At 38.4% G+C, this 16,416-nt stretch overlaps 1 protein-coding gene across 1 annotated transcript in view; it reads right to left on the reverse strand.

Annotated features, from left to right (window-relative positions):
• The window catches only part of trabd2a (TraB domain containing 2A), a 58,996-nt gene that overhangs the window by 16,084 nt on the left and 26,496 nt on the right, over window positions 1-16,416 (reverse strand). The window contains exons 3-4 of the mRNA XM_072372080.1: window positions 11,422-11,568; window positions 10,701-10,875 (exon numbers count right to left, since the gene is read on the reverse strand). Of these exons, the coding sequence (XP_072228181.1) occupies window positions 10,701-10,875; window positions 11,422-11,568 (322 nt within the window). The remainder of the gene's footprint in view (window positions 1-10,700; window positions 10,876-11,421; window positions 11,569-16,416) is intronic.

Raw genomic sequence — 16,416 nt, forward strand, 5'->3', positions numbered from 1 at the left:
TCATAAACTAGTCAAGAAGAGTGTATTGTACATACATACTGTAGAGCTGTGTGCTTGTTTTTTTTAAGTCTTATTCCTTGCCACAAAAATGTCAGCATCTCAGCGAAACATGGCCATTTTCTACATCTGTTGAGTCTCTGAAACAGCTTCAGCAAGAACAGAATATTAGGTTTTTATGAGTGCAATCTCTCGTTCCCACAAGACCATCTGTGTGTCTCGAACAGAAGTTACAAAAGTTGGGACTGTAATTTCTGCATCAAGTTAATTACATTTTTCTCTCTGTATTAAACAAATTTATTAAAATGTATCTAGATTAAAAATGATGGGATCATTTTGTTGATACATTGGATTATTTTTTTTCCTCTCAGAGGGGGATGTTAGATCTCAGTTTTTCATTCCATAAATCAGAAAATACTGTGATCAGAGAGGAAAATAAAAGACATTTTCACTGTGCGTTTTGTGATAGAATGCTCTATAAATCAGCCTGTGAGGGATAGATGAACAAATCCCTGGGTGAAAGACTTCAGATCATAGAGAGAAATAAGGCGGTCAGGGCTGGTGCTTGTAACAGCTACTATAGTGGAGATTTATGAGTATGGACTTCACCCTACAACGATATCAGGGAGTTTCAAAACAACTTTTTAAATGATTCTGCTGTTCTGATTCTAAAACTTTGTTTTTATATATATATAAATAATAATTAGAAATCATCTAAAAAAAATTTGCTAATTTGCATAAAAAAGTAAAATTCATTGAAAAATGAATTTTACAAGTTATATTTGTGACATGCAAAATGAGAGAAAATTACAGATTTTAAAAAATGTATCTGCTCATTCATATAAGCCTTTTTAACTGTAACAGTTCTTGAACCGTCAGTCTAACTGTCCTAAAGAGAATGTATAAACAAAATAAAGCTAATTTGGGTCTTAAAAACTCAAACTAGTGCTCTGCAATAGTAAATTGGTAAAATTGGTCACACTCTGACCAATAGCACTTAAGATAACCCATACAGACAGCCTGGAAACTTCTTGGTCCAGTGAAACAAAAAAGTATTCAATAACTGCCCAGCAAGAGAGAGAAGGAGAATGTGGAAGCCACAAATCACAGAAGTCATGTGTTCCTCTGTCTTTTCATATCTACATCCCTTCTGGGCAGCACGTTGCTACTTTATGTTTCATCCCCAAAATGAAAGGGGACAGCTTCTTCATAACAATTCTAACAATTCTCATTCCAAATCATCAATAGATGCACTGCTGCTCGCAAGCTAAAGATATAATTTTCCTTCCCTTTTCCCCTTTCATATAGGAGTGAGGTATTTTTGGTCCAAAAGAACGCTGAGCCTCTGGGCAGGCACATAAAGAGCCTGTTCCAGGTGGATAAGGAAATACTGCAGGGTTTGAATGGGGTCAGGGGTGAGGAGTTCAACTCTTTCAATAAATCAGAGCAAGCTGTTGTGACAACTGAGAAAGAAGTGTGGGCTGTATGAAATATGTCAAGAACAGAGACTGAGGCCTCTGACCATATGAGAGCAGAAAAAAATGTATATATTTAGGTGCTTTTCACTCAACAGTTTAACAGGCAGTTAGTTATTCAGAGGGGATGACAGGTTTATCTCCCCTTTATCCTTCTTTAAGGAGGGATGGGGTGTACTGATGACACATTACAGATGCTCCAGACATCTTGTTCTACTGAAAAAAGTTTATCTGGATACTATCAGGGACTCTCGATATGAGGGAAACTAAGATAAAAGACACTGAAAGAAAAACAACAGGTTTGCTTGAGCGCACTGAAAGCAGACAAGTCATTTGCTTGTTTTTTGATCGCGTGAAAAATGTCAAATATATTTCAACCATGCTGAAGCTATTGTTGGCTGTTGCTTTTAACCATCAAAAAGGAATAAAGTCCATGAATGGTCATTTTATTTGCAATTTTTCAGGAGAGCTTGGAACAACAGGAGTAGCAAAATTATCTCTAATCCAGGAGCAATTATCCTACAACTTTTTTTTTAATAAAACACTGACATAAAGGTGTCATTCAAACTTAAATCTGGGACTTAATCCAGGTTTGGCAGACGGTTTGCCCCTGCCTGCCCTGCCTCCCCACCCAGCGTGTATGTGTGGTGGGTCTGCTCTGAATTTTAATGGTGTTGGATGACATGTGTGTACTCGTGTCAGCGACTACCCCAAACAGTTGTAAACTGGCTGTTTATGAGGGCGAGGTGGTGCAGAAAAGCAGCACATTTTTTGACTTTCACACCATCTGGGAAAGAAAAAAAAATAGTAGCAATAGAAGCCAGCAACTGTGGTGTTGGAGTGTTCAGTGTGAAAACACACAGAAGGGATTTGGACCAGTCACGCATTTAGGGCAGAATTTCAAAAGGAGTATCTCGTCAATAAATTAGAACTGAGCCTTATACTGGCTCGACATAGGAGTAATTATATCTTAGTTTACATACAGATCTGATCAGAATCTGACAGCCCAGTGCTGTATCATGATGATGCTTTGCAGACAATCTTTATTTACTTTGCTGGGCCATGCAATCAGACTGAAAACTTGGACCTAATGCTGATGAAACAATGTTTAGGTCTTTTTTCCAGAGCCAGAGATTTAGACCATAACCATCTTAATAGTTGCATCATAAATGGATGATCATCCAGATGCTCAGAAACATATCAGCATCAATTCTCACTAGAAATAAATTCCTCTTTTCCGTATTCTATAGCATTTCTATTTTGGTGAGCCAGCTTTCATGCAAGTTCTGCATTACAGCGATATGATTTATTAGCATGCTTTCTTTTGACATCTTAAGTTTCTGGACTCCTTCACTCTGCCTATGAGGTTTATTACTGGTGATGTTTAGGATGTGTTCTGTCTGATAAGACTGGGTGGTCTGCTCTCATAGAGAGACGTGGTACTTGCTGGTACCTTTTCATTGACAGACCTTTCATTGAAAATGTTTCAGAAGCGCTTCACTATGCAGATATATTCTCATCTGACCAGCTCTACCAACTGGCTTTTGCTCCATGTTCAACAAGTTCGGTCAACTTTAAAAGCAATAAAAAAACAGCCCTCCTTACACTCCAGACAAATACACTTTGAAGATGGTTTAGAAATTTAATTTCACACATCCCAGCCTCTAATTTCCAATGTTTGACATTAATCTGTTTTATTTCAAATTTAATTCCTGGATATACTCAAACTATATCTACCTAATATCTACCTTATTCGCATGTTTAAGGATTTCTCACATTATTTATAAATTTTTTATGCCTTTATGTAACAAATTGAGTCCCCGAAACAGGTCTTTTGGGATAATCATATAGAAACATAAGTTCATCTCCTAGAGTGATTTCCTTGAGTTTGATGGCAAACATCTTTGAGGTAAAGAAAGATGGTTGGAGAAATCACTCAGCAGTTTGGAAAAAGACTGTGAGACAAAGGGCAATCCAAGTGCACCTACAATAAAATGTGATGTGGGTCTAGTGAAACTACAGATGTTCAAGAAAATATTCAATGAAAAGGGCATTTAGACACTTTATTTATTACCTTATTTAGATTTTTCATGGAAGCTGTACTTTATAAATCATATCAGTATACCCAAAATAGTACATAATATATAAAAAAAATACTTTATATTACTTCACTGTTCTAAGTTGTGATATATCATACTGCCTCATTATCGAAGCTGGTGTTTCCACATAAAAAAGCAAAGAAAAAGCACTATGAAAATAATTCAGCGTCACTTGAATTGTTGTAGCCACAAGGATTTATATGACTGAATTATCTAATTTTCTTCATAAAGGGAAGTCCAGCATTTCCTCTGCTTTGTAAAATGATAAAGAAAGCATTGAAGCTCCTTTCCTTTTAGCAATGGTTGAAAATGGAAGAATGTAAGAATCTATATATGCAAAAAAGACTATTCAAACAGAGCCTTTGTGTGTTGCATGGGCTTCACTGTTCTAATTAGCTTTCTTGGCTGCACCTGTGAAGGTGTGGATGTAATGGATGCCTGGTTTGACTTGCAAAAAAAGTCAATTACGACTGTCCTACTGTTTAAATTAGTTTTGCAGAGACTTCTAAATTTGACTGGTTTGATTTGTTAAACTTTTGATTTCCTCAATGTGTGTTTTCAGAGTTCAAATGTCACTGAAAAAGAGGGCTGCAGCTCAGTGAATATAAACTGATGGCTGAATGACAACTCGTAATTGCCATGAGCCAATTTCTACATGGAGGGAAGATATTGACCAGGATTTATTTAACAGCTGCACCAATTTAATCCAAATGAAATATTCATGTTTTGCTCTTTATTTAAGACGGTTAAAAACTGCTGCTGCCATCAGTGTACCTCTAAAACTCTGACAAGTCCACTAGCTTTCAAAAAGAAGAACAAGTGTGAATGAACAAGGATTGTAAAAATTATGTACATTTTTGTGGTCAAAAGAGTTCAACGTGGTTTGTTTTGTTGTGTCTTTTTCTAAGCTTATGGTATAAGAGGGGGAATTCAAACTGCTCATTTTACTTCAATAGTATTATTTGTTTGAAGATCAACCACATGGGAATTGAATGTAGACCAAAAAGCAGTATTCATGAAGTCATTTTACTTGGAGCACTTCTCAGATTGTTGAATTACAGATGGAGAACTCAGCGCAAGTATTTATTTCTCTGCTTTAGGACCAAGATCTACCCACACACTGACATGTCAAGATGCTCTGGGTGATTTTATGTCAACCACTGTCACAAGCAGCATCTTAGGCCAAGGCCTTTATCTATCGCAGCCTACCCACCACACCAAACGGCTCACTAACTAATGGGTATTCACTTTATTGAGGACCTACCAAGCTAAATAGCAGAAGATCCAAAGGCAAACCTTAATTGTCTGTGAAAAGAGTCAAACATTTCAATGTACAGCAACTGTTAAAGCTTGTCGACCACACTGGCAATTACTTTGCCACAAACATTTAAATTTGTGGTTTGGAGCAAAGCTTGAGGAGAAGCATGGTGTGCTAAGCAGGCACTCGGGCTCAGGCTGAAACATAGATGCACCCAAGTTCAGCCTGGGGGGAAAAAAATTAAGAACGGCAGAAATGGAGACCCTCAGCTTTCAACAAAATATGTATATATAAACACATTATTTTACTAAAGTCAAGAGTGCCAGGGTATGGCAGGGATTATGAATAGAACAAGGGTTCAGGTTGTATACATGGACTCAATTACTGTACCTACAGAGCTGAGCAATAACCAATTCCATATGCCTGTTTGAAAATGTGGCACTTTTTCAACATTGTCGCTTATGTTGAGTGACTGGTGTAGTAGTTCAGACAAAGGAATGAGAGCGGAGAGACAAATTACTGTAAAGCATATTGAAGCATGACAATGCCTGAATTATACTCTAAGCAGGGGAAAGACAACGCAGCAGTTTAGTCACACACAGGGAAATTGAAAAACCTTCATATTTCTGTCATGATGTTTAAGTTACTCTTCTAAAACCCCTACAGGGCCGCTGAGATTCAACCTCTTTTTAACAGGATCGTAGTATCGTATATACCAAAAGTCCTATTCCAGGTTTGCAAGTAGTGTTGCTCAAAACGGTAATCATAATGACAACTTTTTAGATGCTGATTTCAGTAAAAGTTGAGTAAAAGGAGCTGACCGCTGACCACAACTGTCTGTTTGACGGACCACATTCTGAGCAGTTCACTGAAAGAGCAAAGATTTCTCCAACAGTGAGAGTCAGTATATAAAACTGGTCACAGGCTACTTTGCAGTTTACTGTTTTGACAACTAAACACGCCATTTCAATTAAAAATCTGAACTATTTTCCATTCAGCATTCACCTAGTTTGATCCAGTAAAACATCTTACAGATCTTGCATAGATTTTACCAAATTACATGACTTATTCCAGGAAGTTAACTGAACTTTTCACTGACATGTCTCCTTACAGTGTTCAAGATTAATTATATCAAGTGAGGTGTAACACAGGAGATCAGAGTGTTCGTACTTGACATGTTGCTATAAAATCAATTTAACCCAAACAAGCCTGATATAGATGGGTAAAATAAACTTTCAGTGCATAGTTGAACAGCTGAAACATTGGTATTCTGCATGTTTAAGCTTGCTGAACAGGTGCTGAGGACTTGCTTCATACTTGGGTAAATATTGTTGTAAGTACTGTATTTTTCACTTCACGTGCATTCAGTTTCTCCATCACTGCCTTGTTGCTGTATACTGTGTGTGTGTCAGACAAGAGTCTGCAAACATGGTAGACATGTGATGTGATTATTTTTATCAATGCCAGTATATTACAACACCTGTTCTTTATTTTGATTCAGCTCAGGTTTTGATTTGTCAGCACATCACTGTAAGACCTCTCTATACCAGTTCCTCTGTTGTGGCATTCCCTTGCTATGCCTCTCTAGTCCTGGCCAAAATGCTTATACTGAGGAATGAGGGTATGGCCAGAGGTATAAAACCCTCTGACCTTTGTGATACTAAACAGTGTCATGCAAGCAGTCAGTGTTTTGTGACTCATCCAGCATAATGTCTTCAACAGTCATTATATTTTCTACTTACAACTTACAACGATAGTCGAGGGTTTTGTTACCATCTCACAACTACAGATTGTGAAATCACTGTATGTTGGACATGAGGATGTCAAGTTTCATCTGTGTTACGTTTTCTGGTGAGTAATAATGCTACATTCTTACATCTTAGTTTATGGACTGCTTAGGATATCTGTGGTCATGGCATATAACAAAAATGGGGAAAACAAAAACACCAATTGTCATAGCAATGGTCAAACACACAAGGCATTTGGGTCAGTCTCCATAAACATAAATAACCAGCATACCCAAACACTTATATCTTCATTTTCTTTGGCAAAGCCCAGTCACTATCTAACCAGGCAACTTGACAGGGAGTAAATTATAATGTATAAACAGTTTTCTTAACTTGTTGTGGCAATAAACCTTGCTAATGGCAAAAAATGAGAACCCACAGCAATTTTCCACATAGTATCAGGGAGGAATCTGCAGGCTACTGGGATGATTACTCTGGAAAAGAAAAATGCTCAATATGTCTCTGCTCCTTCAAACAGCACAACCCTAATTCATCTGAATCCAACCTAGAGTTCAGACTAGATACATTTCAGGTAGTCACAGATTATCTAAAGCTTGCAGCATTACAAATTAAGGCAGCTACGTCCAAGTCTTTCCCAAAGTTTGGTTACTGCAGCATGTAACACTGACACTTGACTAAATGCAGAGTAGAAACGAACTGGACAATAATCTGCAGACACATCCTTCTGTATTGATTTAAAGGGACATGAGATGGTCGCTGATAAATCCAACAGCTGATGGTAACAGAGAAGTGAGTATGCTGACATAATGGGCTCCATTGTATTGAGTGGGTGGGTGGGTGTATGTGTGTCCTCTGACCTGAGGGATAATTAAGGACACATTTTACCCAAGTTGGTTGTGGGAATGGCTTCTGGCTGGGGCTTTTATGCATGCATGTGTGTGTACATGTACCCTAATGTGCCCCATCCCGTTCCTTGTCGACCTAACCTGCCCTCCGTATGTCTAGGACTAGTGCTTCTGGGCTGATTGGCCATATCACTTTCACTCACTAGCTCACACACATACACACAAGCACACACACTTTTAGAGACCAATCCCTTGTAAAGGCACCTCCTTAGGGACATGCTGTGAAATGTACTCCTTGTTAGGGCTTGAGTGTGTATGTGTGTGTGTGTGTGCCTGCTTTTCCTCAGCTGTTTCCTGCCAGGTTAGAAACCAACTTGTGAAGGTCTCTAACTCTCCCTTTGCTAAAAGCTTACTGTTTTTCGAAATAACCACTGAAAACTGTGGAGGTTGATGTTTCTGACTATGTCATTATCTCACAATACAAATGAATGCAATTAAATTCTATCCTCTTTAAATGTGGTATTCTTACCACTGTGTTTATCAGCTTTTATTAGTCACCAAAAACTTCATAAGGGTTTTAGTGTTCTCAGTGGCAAAATTTGAGTTTTGTCCTTTTTTTTTCTTTTTTTTTTTCTTTTTGCTTTCTTTGGTCATTTTTCCCCTACAATTATTGTATATTGCAATGGAATATGTATCCTATACAAAGTTGGATTTTGCTAAATGCAGTGGAAAGCAGTGTAAATAAATCATTTACAATACTGGCATAAACACAATAGTGCAAATAAATTACTTCAATAAAAAACATTACCATTAATTATTTTTCTCCTTCCCTAATATGTATTATAATATCACGTAGTAATATCAAAATATCACATTAGTCTGTGGCAAAATATACAGTTGATGTGACATTCTGTAACCTAGAAACAGTTTTGGGGCTATTGCATTAGACAGTAATACATTTGAGTGTTTCAATTAATTTTACGTTTTAAAAAATATCAAAAAGTCTTAGTTTTGCAATTAAAGAAATCATTTCCTCATATTTTCAAACAAGCAGTCTGCTACCTTCAAAATTTTTATTTTCAAAATGCAAACAACTTCGCACAGTTTCTATTCACCTCCACTCTTTGGCAGGTAACAGTTTGAAGCTGAATGTATCCAACAACTGCTATGCTAGTATGTATGTAGAGCTTAGCTAGCAAGAAGGCAGACATGATAGCGTCACGTCCTGAAACTATTTTCAATATTTTAAATGTTTGTGTTTAAATGTCTGTAAGCTGTGTAAAATAAGTCGAAGCACCTGCAAGCTAAGCTCAGCTCCAAAACAATATTGGTGATATCCATTCAAACGAGAACCGCGCTAGCGCTACAGCTTCAAAACAGCAATGGCTAGGTTTTAGATTGGATAATGCTGTCACTTGGAGATAAATTAAAGTGACAACCTATTTTCGCCTTTTTTTGTAAGTGTGGTTTTGTAAGTATGTGGGGTCAACATTATCTAACCTGCAGTAGACAGCTGTCAGAACACTGTCAGTTCAAAGAAGGATGGAGAAGGCTGGGCTAATAAGTGAGCCAAGCTAACAGCGACTTAAAACTAGGACTGCCTTCTAAAACAACACCAACCCCATAAACGTATAGTGGTTCTTGTGATGGCTTTATTGTGGCTTTTCACTTGCAGAGCCAATGTGCAACACAGATATTCTTCACAATACAGCTTGAGTGACTAAGTTTATGAAGTTTTACTTATTTCAGGTGAATAGAATCCAATCTTAACTTATCCCCATTTGGAACAGTTGTTACGTTGGGTATGTGATTTAACCCATTTAGTGAGGTTCCTTTTTTTAATTTGCCTCTTCTTATGTTCTTCCACAACCACCAGGCCAAATGACACTACTGCAGCAAAGTTCTCATTATCTATATCGAACTTCACACAAACTTCCATGGTGAGTGAACAACAATGGCGTGATTAGAAGCGAGCACTGCTTTCTTTACAATTTTTACTCTCAATACTCTGAATACTATAAACAGACAACCAGTCTCCTCAGCAGGTGTAAATGGAATCCCAAGCTTATGGGATGCTTATCTGGGATGCTTGTGAGACAAGAAAACCCAGCAGGAGACGCCTTCATCCCTGGTTCTTCGCATAATTTTGGTATATATCATCCCGAAGGACCTTGAAGCTGATTACATGGTGGAAAAGATATTGCATTCAAAAGCAATCAGCTACTAGACCATGTAAACAGCTTGAAATATTTCCAAAGTTTATCAAGTTTCAGTAATGTAAAAGTGCTCTCTGAAACAAAATTTTCATAACAAGTACTGCTGACACTGCTATGTAGAAGCAAATGTCTTGAATGGCTATATTCAATTCTAAAATCTAGTGGGGAAAGTGATCAGGAAGTGGCCTTGTCTGCATCTGGAGAGCCAAAGGCACATAAAACCATCATGACAAATTCTGCCTGGAAGAGCAAATACAATGCATCGTGCAAACACAGACACACGCAGCCACCATTTAATAAACAGCGTTGGGGAATCTCGTGTGCAGTTCTCTGTTCTCCACATCCTCCCTGGTTTTACTCAAGTCTGTCATCAGTCAAGTGATTATTGTGAAGTTGCTTTGTAGTTGCACATGAATTCAAAATATTATACTGACACATCTAAATGACAAATGTGGCCACAAAGCTGTTTATAACTGATACATTTTTGCTTTCTAAGTATCTTCTTTGGACAAAAGTATTTGGACCCAAAACTGATAAAGGGTTATGATACTCATCGTCAGGGATGATTACCAATACCAGCTTTCCCAAATCAATGTACATTAAATAATCTAGCAACAATGTTGCTGCAGTAAGATGCAGTAAAATACTTACATGTAACATCCTTATTAGCATAAAACATAGAAGCATTGCATAGATAAATGTTAATTGGCAAATTTCACTAGTTTAGTTGGTTGATATTGGAAAACATGTCTTTGTTTTGTTACAAGTTTGTTAAGCTGCTCAGGCTAAGGCATCTCCAATCGCTCTCTGTGATATGGAGAGTATTTCAATTAAGAGCAGGATTTTGTTTTGGTCTAATTATTCTACCCTGAAACATTGGAATTTTTTAACTATCATTGTCACAGAGACATTAGACTGAGGACTAGTCTGAAAATATTTTGGACTTAGTACAGCTGCAGGTACGATATTATATACCTTATGAATAAATCTTCTATATCTTGTACTTATCTTGTCTAGTTTTATTCCTTTATATGTTTCATTATAGACATTAATCATACCAACCTGCTCCAAAGGCAAAGAAGAAGCTCTTGTCAGGGTGCTCCTCGAGCAGTGCCTTGACTCTCTTGCCCATCCTCTCATTCCTCTTGTAAATGAGCTCCTGCCGGAAGTAGCTGTCTATTTCCTGGGCGGTCACCTGCTCACTGGGTGGCAGCGTCACGTTATTGAAGTTAGGGACCTTTATTTGCAGGGTTGGTGGATCAGTCGGACAAAGAAGGTGAAAAAAATAATTACTTTTTTTCCTTTAAGTCAAAACATTTTTTACATAGTCTGTAAATGAAAATGCTGGAGTTCTAAACAAAAAAAACTTTTTTTTTTTTCCAAACAACATGCTTCAGTATACAATATACTCATGACTTGAAAAAATGACTGTCACTGATAATGAAGGAAATACAAAAGATCTAATATGGTTTTGAGACACTGACACGAAGTGGCTGTGGGGGAGGGGAAGTTGTTAAGAGGGTTAGGGGTGAATGTATAAGGTCAAAGGTCATGTTGGTGGAAAACAAGGTAAAAAATTACTCTTAGTTTATTAGAAGTAACACTAGTGATATGGCTTTATAAGTCAGGATAAGATAAGATAAGATAAGATAAGATAAGATAAGATAAGATAAGATAAGATAAGATAAGATAAGATAAGATAAGATAAGATAAGATAAGATAAGATAAGATAAGATAAGATAAGATAAGATAAGATAAGATAAGAGTCTTGGCGAAGACAAACCTGTGAGGTGTCATGATTGAAGATGATTGAGTTTAGATCTCCACAGTTGTAGTGTCTGATTAGGTCCTCAGTGGTGTAGGGGACCTGTAGGCTTCCTGCTCTCAAAGACTCTTGTTGTAATAACGTCTGGTTCAGGGCAAAGATCACCTATAGTGAAACAACAAGTTACCAACAAGTTATTACCATGATAAAAATCCAACTTTTTCACTCTCTTCTGAAACATAATGAACTATTTCAGATAGAGCAGGCAGATGCGGCATAATGTAACACAGTTACCCACACATTTGTTCAACTGCTTAGTAACCTAAACATTTGCAGAAATGACTACTGTTGCTTCCATTTTCATTCCAGAGGAGGAAATTATAAATGCAAGCATCATGTGGGTGTGAGATTGGAAAGCTTTCACTGAAATGTAGCAACAGCAACCACAGTTTGGTTTACGCACCAACAGCTTAACAAAACTGACACACAAAAAGTATGATCGGTAAACTGCAGAACAAGACTGATGTGTAAATACGCAAACACGGACACAACTAAGCTGAAAACCACAAAAGAAAATAGCAGTACAGAGAGATAAACATTGAAAACACAGATGCTACACACACTTTTTTTCAGTTAAGTTTAGGCACAAAGACGGGGAAGGAGACAAACACAGGCTGGCAACAATGGACTATGGCAGTATGTTGCAGCTTGGTTATTCCCTGCTTGAAATGCATTTATTCACTATTTGGCATTGCTTAACGTATTGTCTCACAAACATGATTTCATTGTTGAAATGCATAAACTTTCCCTATATTTATTCTTCCATTAAACACTACCCACGCCATTTCAGGACTCCTTCAACTGATATTTGAAAAGCTATATCTGGTTTCAGTTGTACAGTTTTGGGCCACGTTCAGACTGCCAGCTCAAACTCATTTTCAACAAACTGTACGCAGTTAATTTTTACAAAATCTAAACGACTTTGAAATGTGATTCCAATCTGTAAAGATGCATCGCTGTTCAAATGTTCTACCAACTCAATTTGTGTCTTCTCCATCACTTACAAGGCAATGTAGATTGATGACGTCAGATCCCAAGCAACACCATTGCTGAGCAGGAACTGTGATGCTTCTGGCTGAGTTCTATTGGTGGCACTAAAGGAAACAACAGTCCATGGCAAAGCATAAAAAAAAATTGTGGGCACTCTGGAGGGGAGTAGATAGACCCTAGCCTTAGAAAAACTGCAACACTAATGTAGTCATGTTGAAAGTAAAACCTATGTCATTACCACGGCAAACTAAGCACATAGGTTGGTGTTGTCTGGACACAATTTCTAACTCATCACTTGCAAATTACTGACGAAAGTCTCTCCTTAAGAATGAGTTTGAGAAACAGATATGTGTTTGTGCAGTATGACCAAAACCATAAACACAATAATAGACATCCAGGTATTTTAAGCCAATAAATTATACCTTGGCCTTTTGTTACTATATCTTTTTTGTGTGGATGATTCTTTCTCACTGCAATGGCATCTTCGGGCAATGGAAAATATTGGAAGAATTGCTTTAAAACAAACTATTCTCACCAACATCATGGCTTTTAAGTTTTATTCAAGTGTTACTTACAGTAACAGTTCCACAACATTACTTATTACAGTACTGCTATTACAAGAGTTTTCTTTCTGCATCTAAGCATCCAGGAGCCCTTCTGCAAGCAGAGCACAAATCTGAGGCAATCACTTACATTATGAATAAATGTGAATAAAGTGAATAAATGATCAAACTACTATATATTTTAGCTAGAGTAGCCAGCTTAAAAGAAAAAAACAAGTTGTTGATAAATTCATATAAAAAAAAAAAATTTAACATTTTGTTTTCATCGTGTCGTTTTATCATCTTGACATCATCAAGACATGATTCAAAGATTCAAAGACAGAGTAGCTAATGAAGTGAGCCAAAGCTTCAGATTTACTAAATTAACTACTACACTATAGGAGACATTTGAATTTTTCCAGCCAAAACCCTCTCAGCTTCGCTGCAGAGACAGAGCTTTTGTGTGAGCGTGAAATCGGCCAGTGTTTGGAGACAGAGTCCTGGTGAGCCCGCTGCCTGTGATCAGCACCGCAAGGACACACATGCAACCCAGATACACATAAACACACGTTCCGAAAGTCGTACAGTCCCCACACAATGAGACTGAAGCATACGCACTGCCATTCACCTCCTTGTGATGTCTCCACCACACACGCACAAAAATACATGCAAAACCTTCACCTGGCAAGACATTGATCTTAATTTCCATGAAAGAGGAAAGTTTGTATGGCTTCTCAAAGGGAGCAGCCAAAGTGAAGAGGTGTTTTGTCAGCTGTGGAACTATGTAAATGGTGTCTATAGTATATACTCGTTTTCACAATTCAGCATGAGTCTGTGTCCTGTATGTACTCATCTGTGTAAGTGTGAAGAGTTTTGGATCTCATTTTTAAAAAATTCAGTTTTGATACTCAAACAAGAACGCCAACCCAAGTGACTGTTTTTTTTTCTTTCTTTCTTGATCTATTTTTTGTGTTCTATTTTCTAAGGTGCTCTGATGACCCTCTTGGCCGTCCTATTGTGGGAGCGTCGGGAGTAGCAGAAGAGAGGAGGGCAGCACGGAGCAGATGCCTTCTTGTCAGGGGACAAAGAACCCCTCCATCACCCTCTCTTCTTCTCTCTACTGCGCCCCTCTAGCTTTCATCGGCCGCGCATCAAAGTGGCGCTCTGCATATGAAAAGGGCCCCCGTCTTTATACCACGCAAATTAGCCTATCGCCACCCCTCCCCACCTCATTTCACAAAAACACCCACACATCTGTGCCACGTCCGTGAAGGAAGGCCCTCATCTGCAGGGTCTCCCCTTTTTCTTAGTTCTCTTCTCTCCTCTTTCTCCGCTCGCCATGCCTTTCAGCCCCTTAAATTATGGTAGTGAAGGGAGGAGGAGGAGGGTGAAAAAATAGGGGTGAGGGGGAGGATCAGTCATATATAAGTAGATAAAAAGGACTTGAGCTGGAAAGGAAAGAGACAAACAGGAAGAAACACTAACAAAGTGAGAAAGATCACAGAAAAGAGGCACCAAAGGTGGATGGAAAAAGAGAAAACCCTAACGAATGATTTCTTTCTCTCTTTCTGATGTGATCCACCTTTTCTGTTAGTGCACTTTGGGTCAGTGGGTGCACTTTCCCACTCGGCTCCTTTCATCAGGGTCCCCTGTTTCTTCTTCTTTGCTGCTGTCCCCTAACCCGCCCCCTCCTGCACACACAGAGACACACAGACACACCCCTTGCTGATATCAAAGCAAGCTGAGCCAATGAAAGTCAATAATTGCCCTTTGTCATGGAAATGTCCCCTCTTGTTGAAATGGAGTGGGGTGGGTGTGCACATCTAGAGCAAACATCATCACAGTCAGATTCCCACATGTGGAGATTTGAAGTGTCCAGGGGCTCGGTTGAAAAAGCTCTCACTATAGACAGTGTTGGCTTAGTGAAGGATTTACTAATCAGCACAGAGCAAACTTTGCAGAGTATCATCGAGGACATACTGCATGAATTACACTGATGGAATCATCACAATAAAAGCTGTAACTGCAAAAAGAGAGATGGCAACAACTACGCTTTAAATTTAGCGGAGAAAAGTACACTGCAACCTAAGACGAAACAGGCTGCAAATGAAGAAAATGTCTCCATCAATTTGGCAACACCTGTTTTGCAAACACACAGAGGACATAAAATCAGAAAGCCTTGTGGCAAAAAACCACAGAAAGCGCAGACGACAGCGGAATTTGTTCCAGGAACACAATTAAGTGACAGACCTGCTCAAAAAGCGCAATTAAAAGACCAACACTGAAGTTTGTAGCACGGGTTTCGTGAAATTGAGGAAGACGTTTTCTTAATTTGCTGTCATAAATGTGCATGCTTGAGTCTTTTTTTCAAATTTCTTTAAGTCGGAAGAACAGTTTATACTGGAGCCAAACTTCGGGTTGCCAGAAGCAGCATCATTAGAGCTTAACTGCTTTCTTTCACTAGTTCGAGCATCTCGTATTATGTTGTTCTGCCATTAACGGTTGACCTGTTAGCTTGCCTTGTGAAGGTCTCCTTGATGAGAACATCACCATGAATATGACAACATGGGAACCCTTCAAGAATAGGCTTTGTGACCCAGTAAGACTGAATGTGGAAAAAGACCAGCAGGGCAAGTCAACATCATTCTGCTTTCATACTACCTAATCTTCAGTCTATTTGACCAACAATGCTGCAAGATAAGATCACTTGATGTATTTAAGCTCAACAGAATGTCTGCAACACAATTTGTCTGTATATAAATGCACAGGGTACGTAAGCTGTGTAAGAAGTCTTGTCATAGACCGAGTGCACTGTGAATAACATGTAAACACAAAGATATACCCCTTGCATGGTAAAGTCTAGTTAGAGTTTCAGTAACTTAATTTCCAATTCAGTTTTAACGAGACTCTAAAGAGGAGCATATGTGCGTCTGCATGCAACTATCTTTCTGTGTGGGTGTTTTTCCTCATACTATGACCGATAGTGTGTCTGCATGTGAGTAGAAAACCATGTGTTGTAACAAGTGTTTCAAAGCTAGTCCATCCACACACACATACATATGGCCAATTTAAAGGGGTCTTGGCTGTATACCAAGTACAAATGAAGACTTCCAAACGCTCCTCTCTTTCCTCCTGCCTTTAATTTGTTATCATAGTAATATAAAGCTTACTCCCTTTCTTTCTGTCTTACACACTCATAAAGCAGTAAGGCATTGAGGGGAGAGAAGTGTTTGATTTCTACCAGAAATCAGTGAGAAAACAAGAGTCAGACCAATGAGCCAGAGAGAAAGAAAGACTCGTAGTGGTCACAATACAGATATTGGTCACAATATTCTGAGGAGCATATCAGTGAAATGTTAATAGAAGCAAACTCTAAAACAAAACCCATTTAGGGGGACAGGAGCACATCCCGGACTTTGTA

This window comes from Leuresthes tenuis, unplaced genomic scaffold (assembly GCF_036924035.1).
Source record: "Leuresthes tenuis unplaced genomic scaffold, fLeuTen1.0.hap1 SCAF_19, whole genome shotgun sequence".
Taxonomy (NCBI): Eukaryota; Metazoa; Chordata; class Actinopteri; order Atheriniformes; family Atherinopsidae; genus Leuresthes; species Leuresthes tenuis.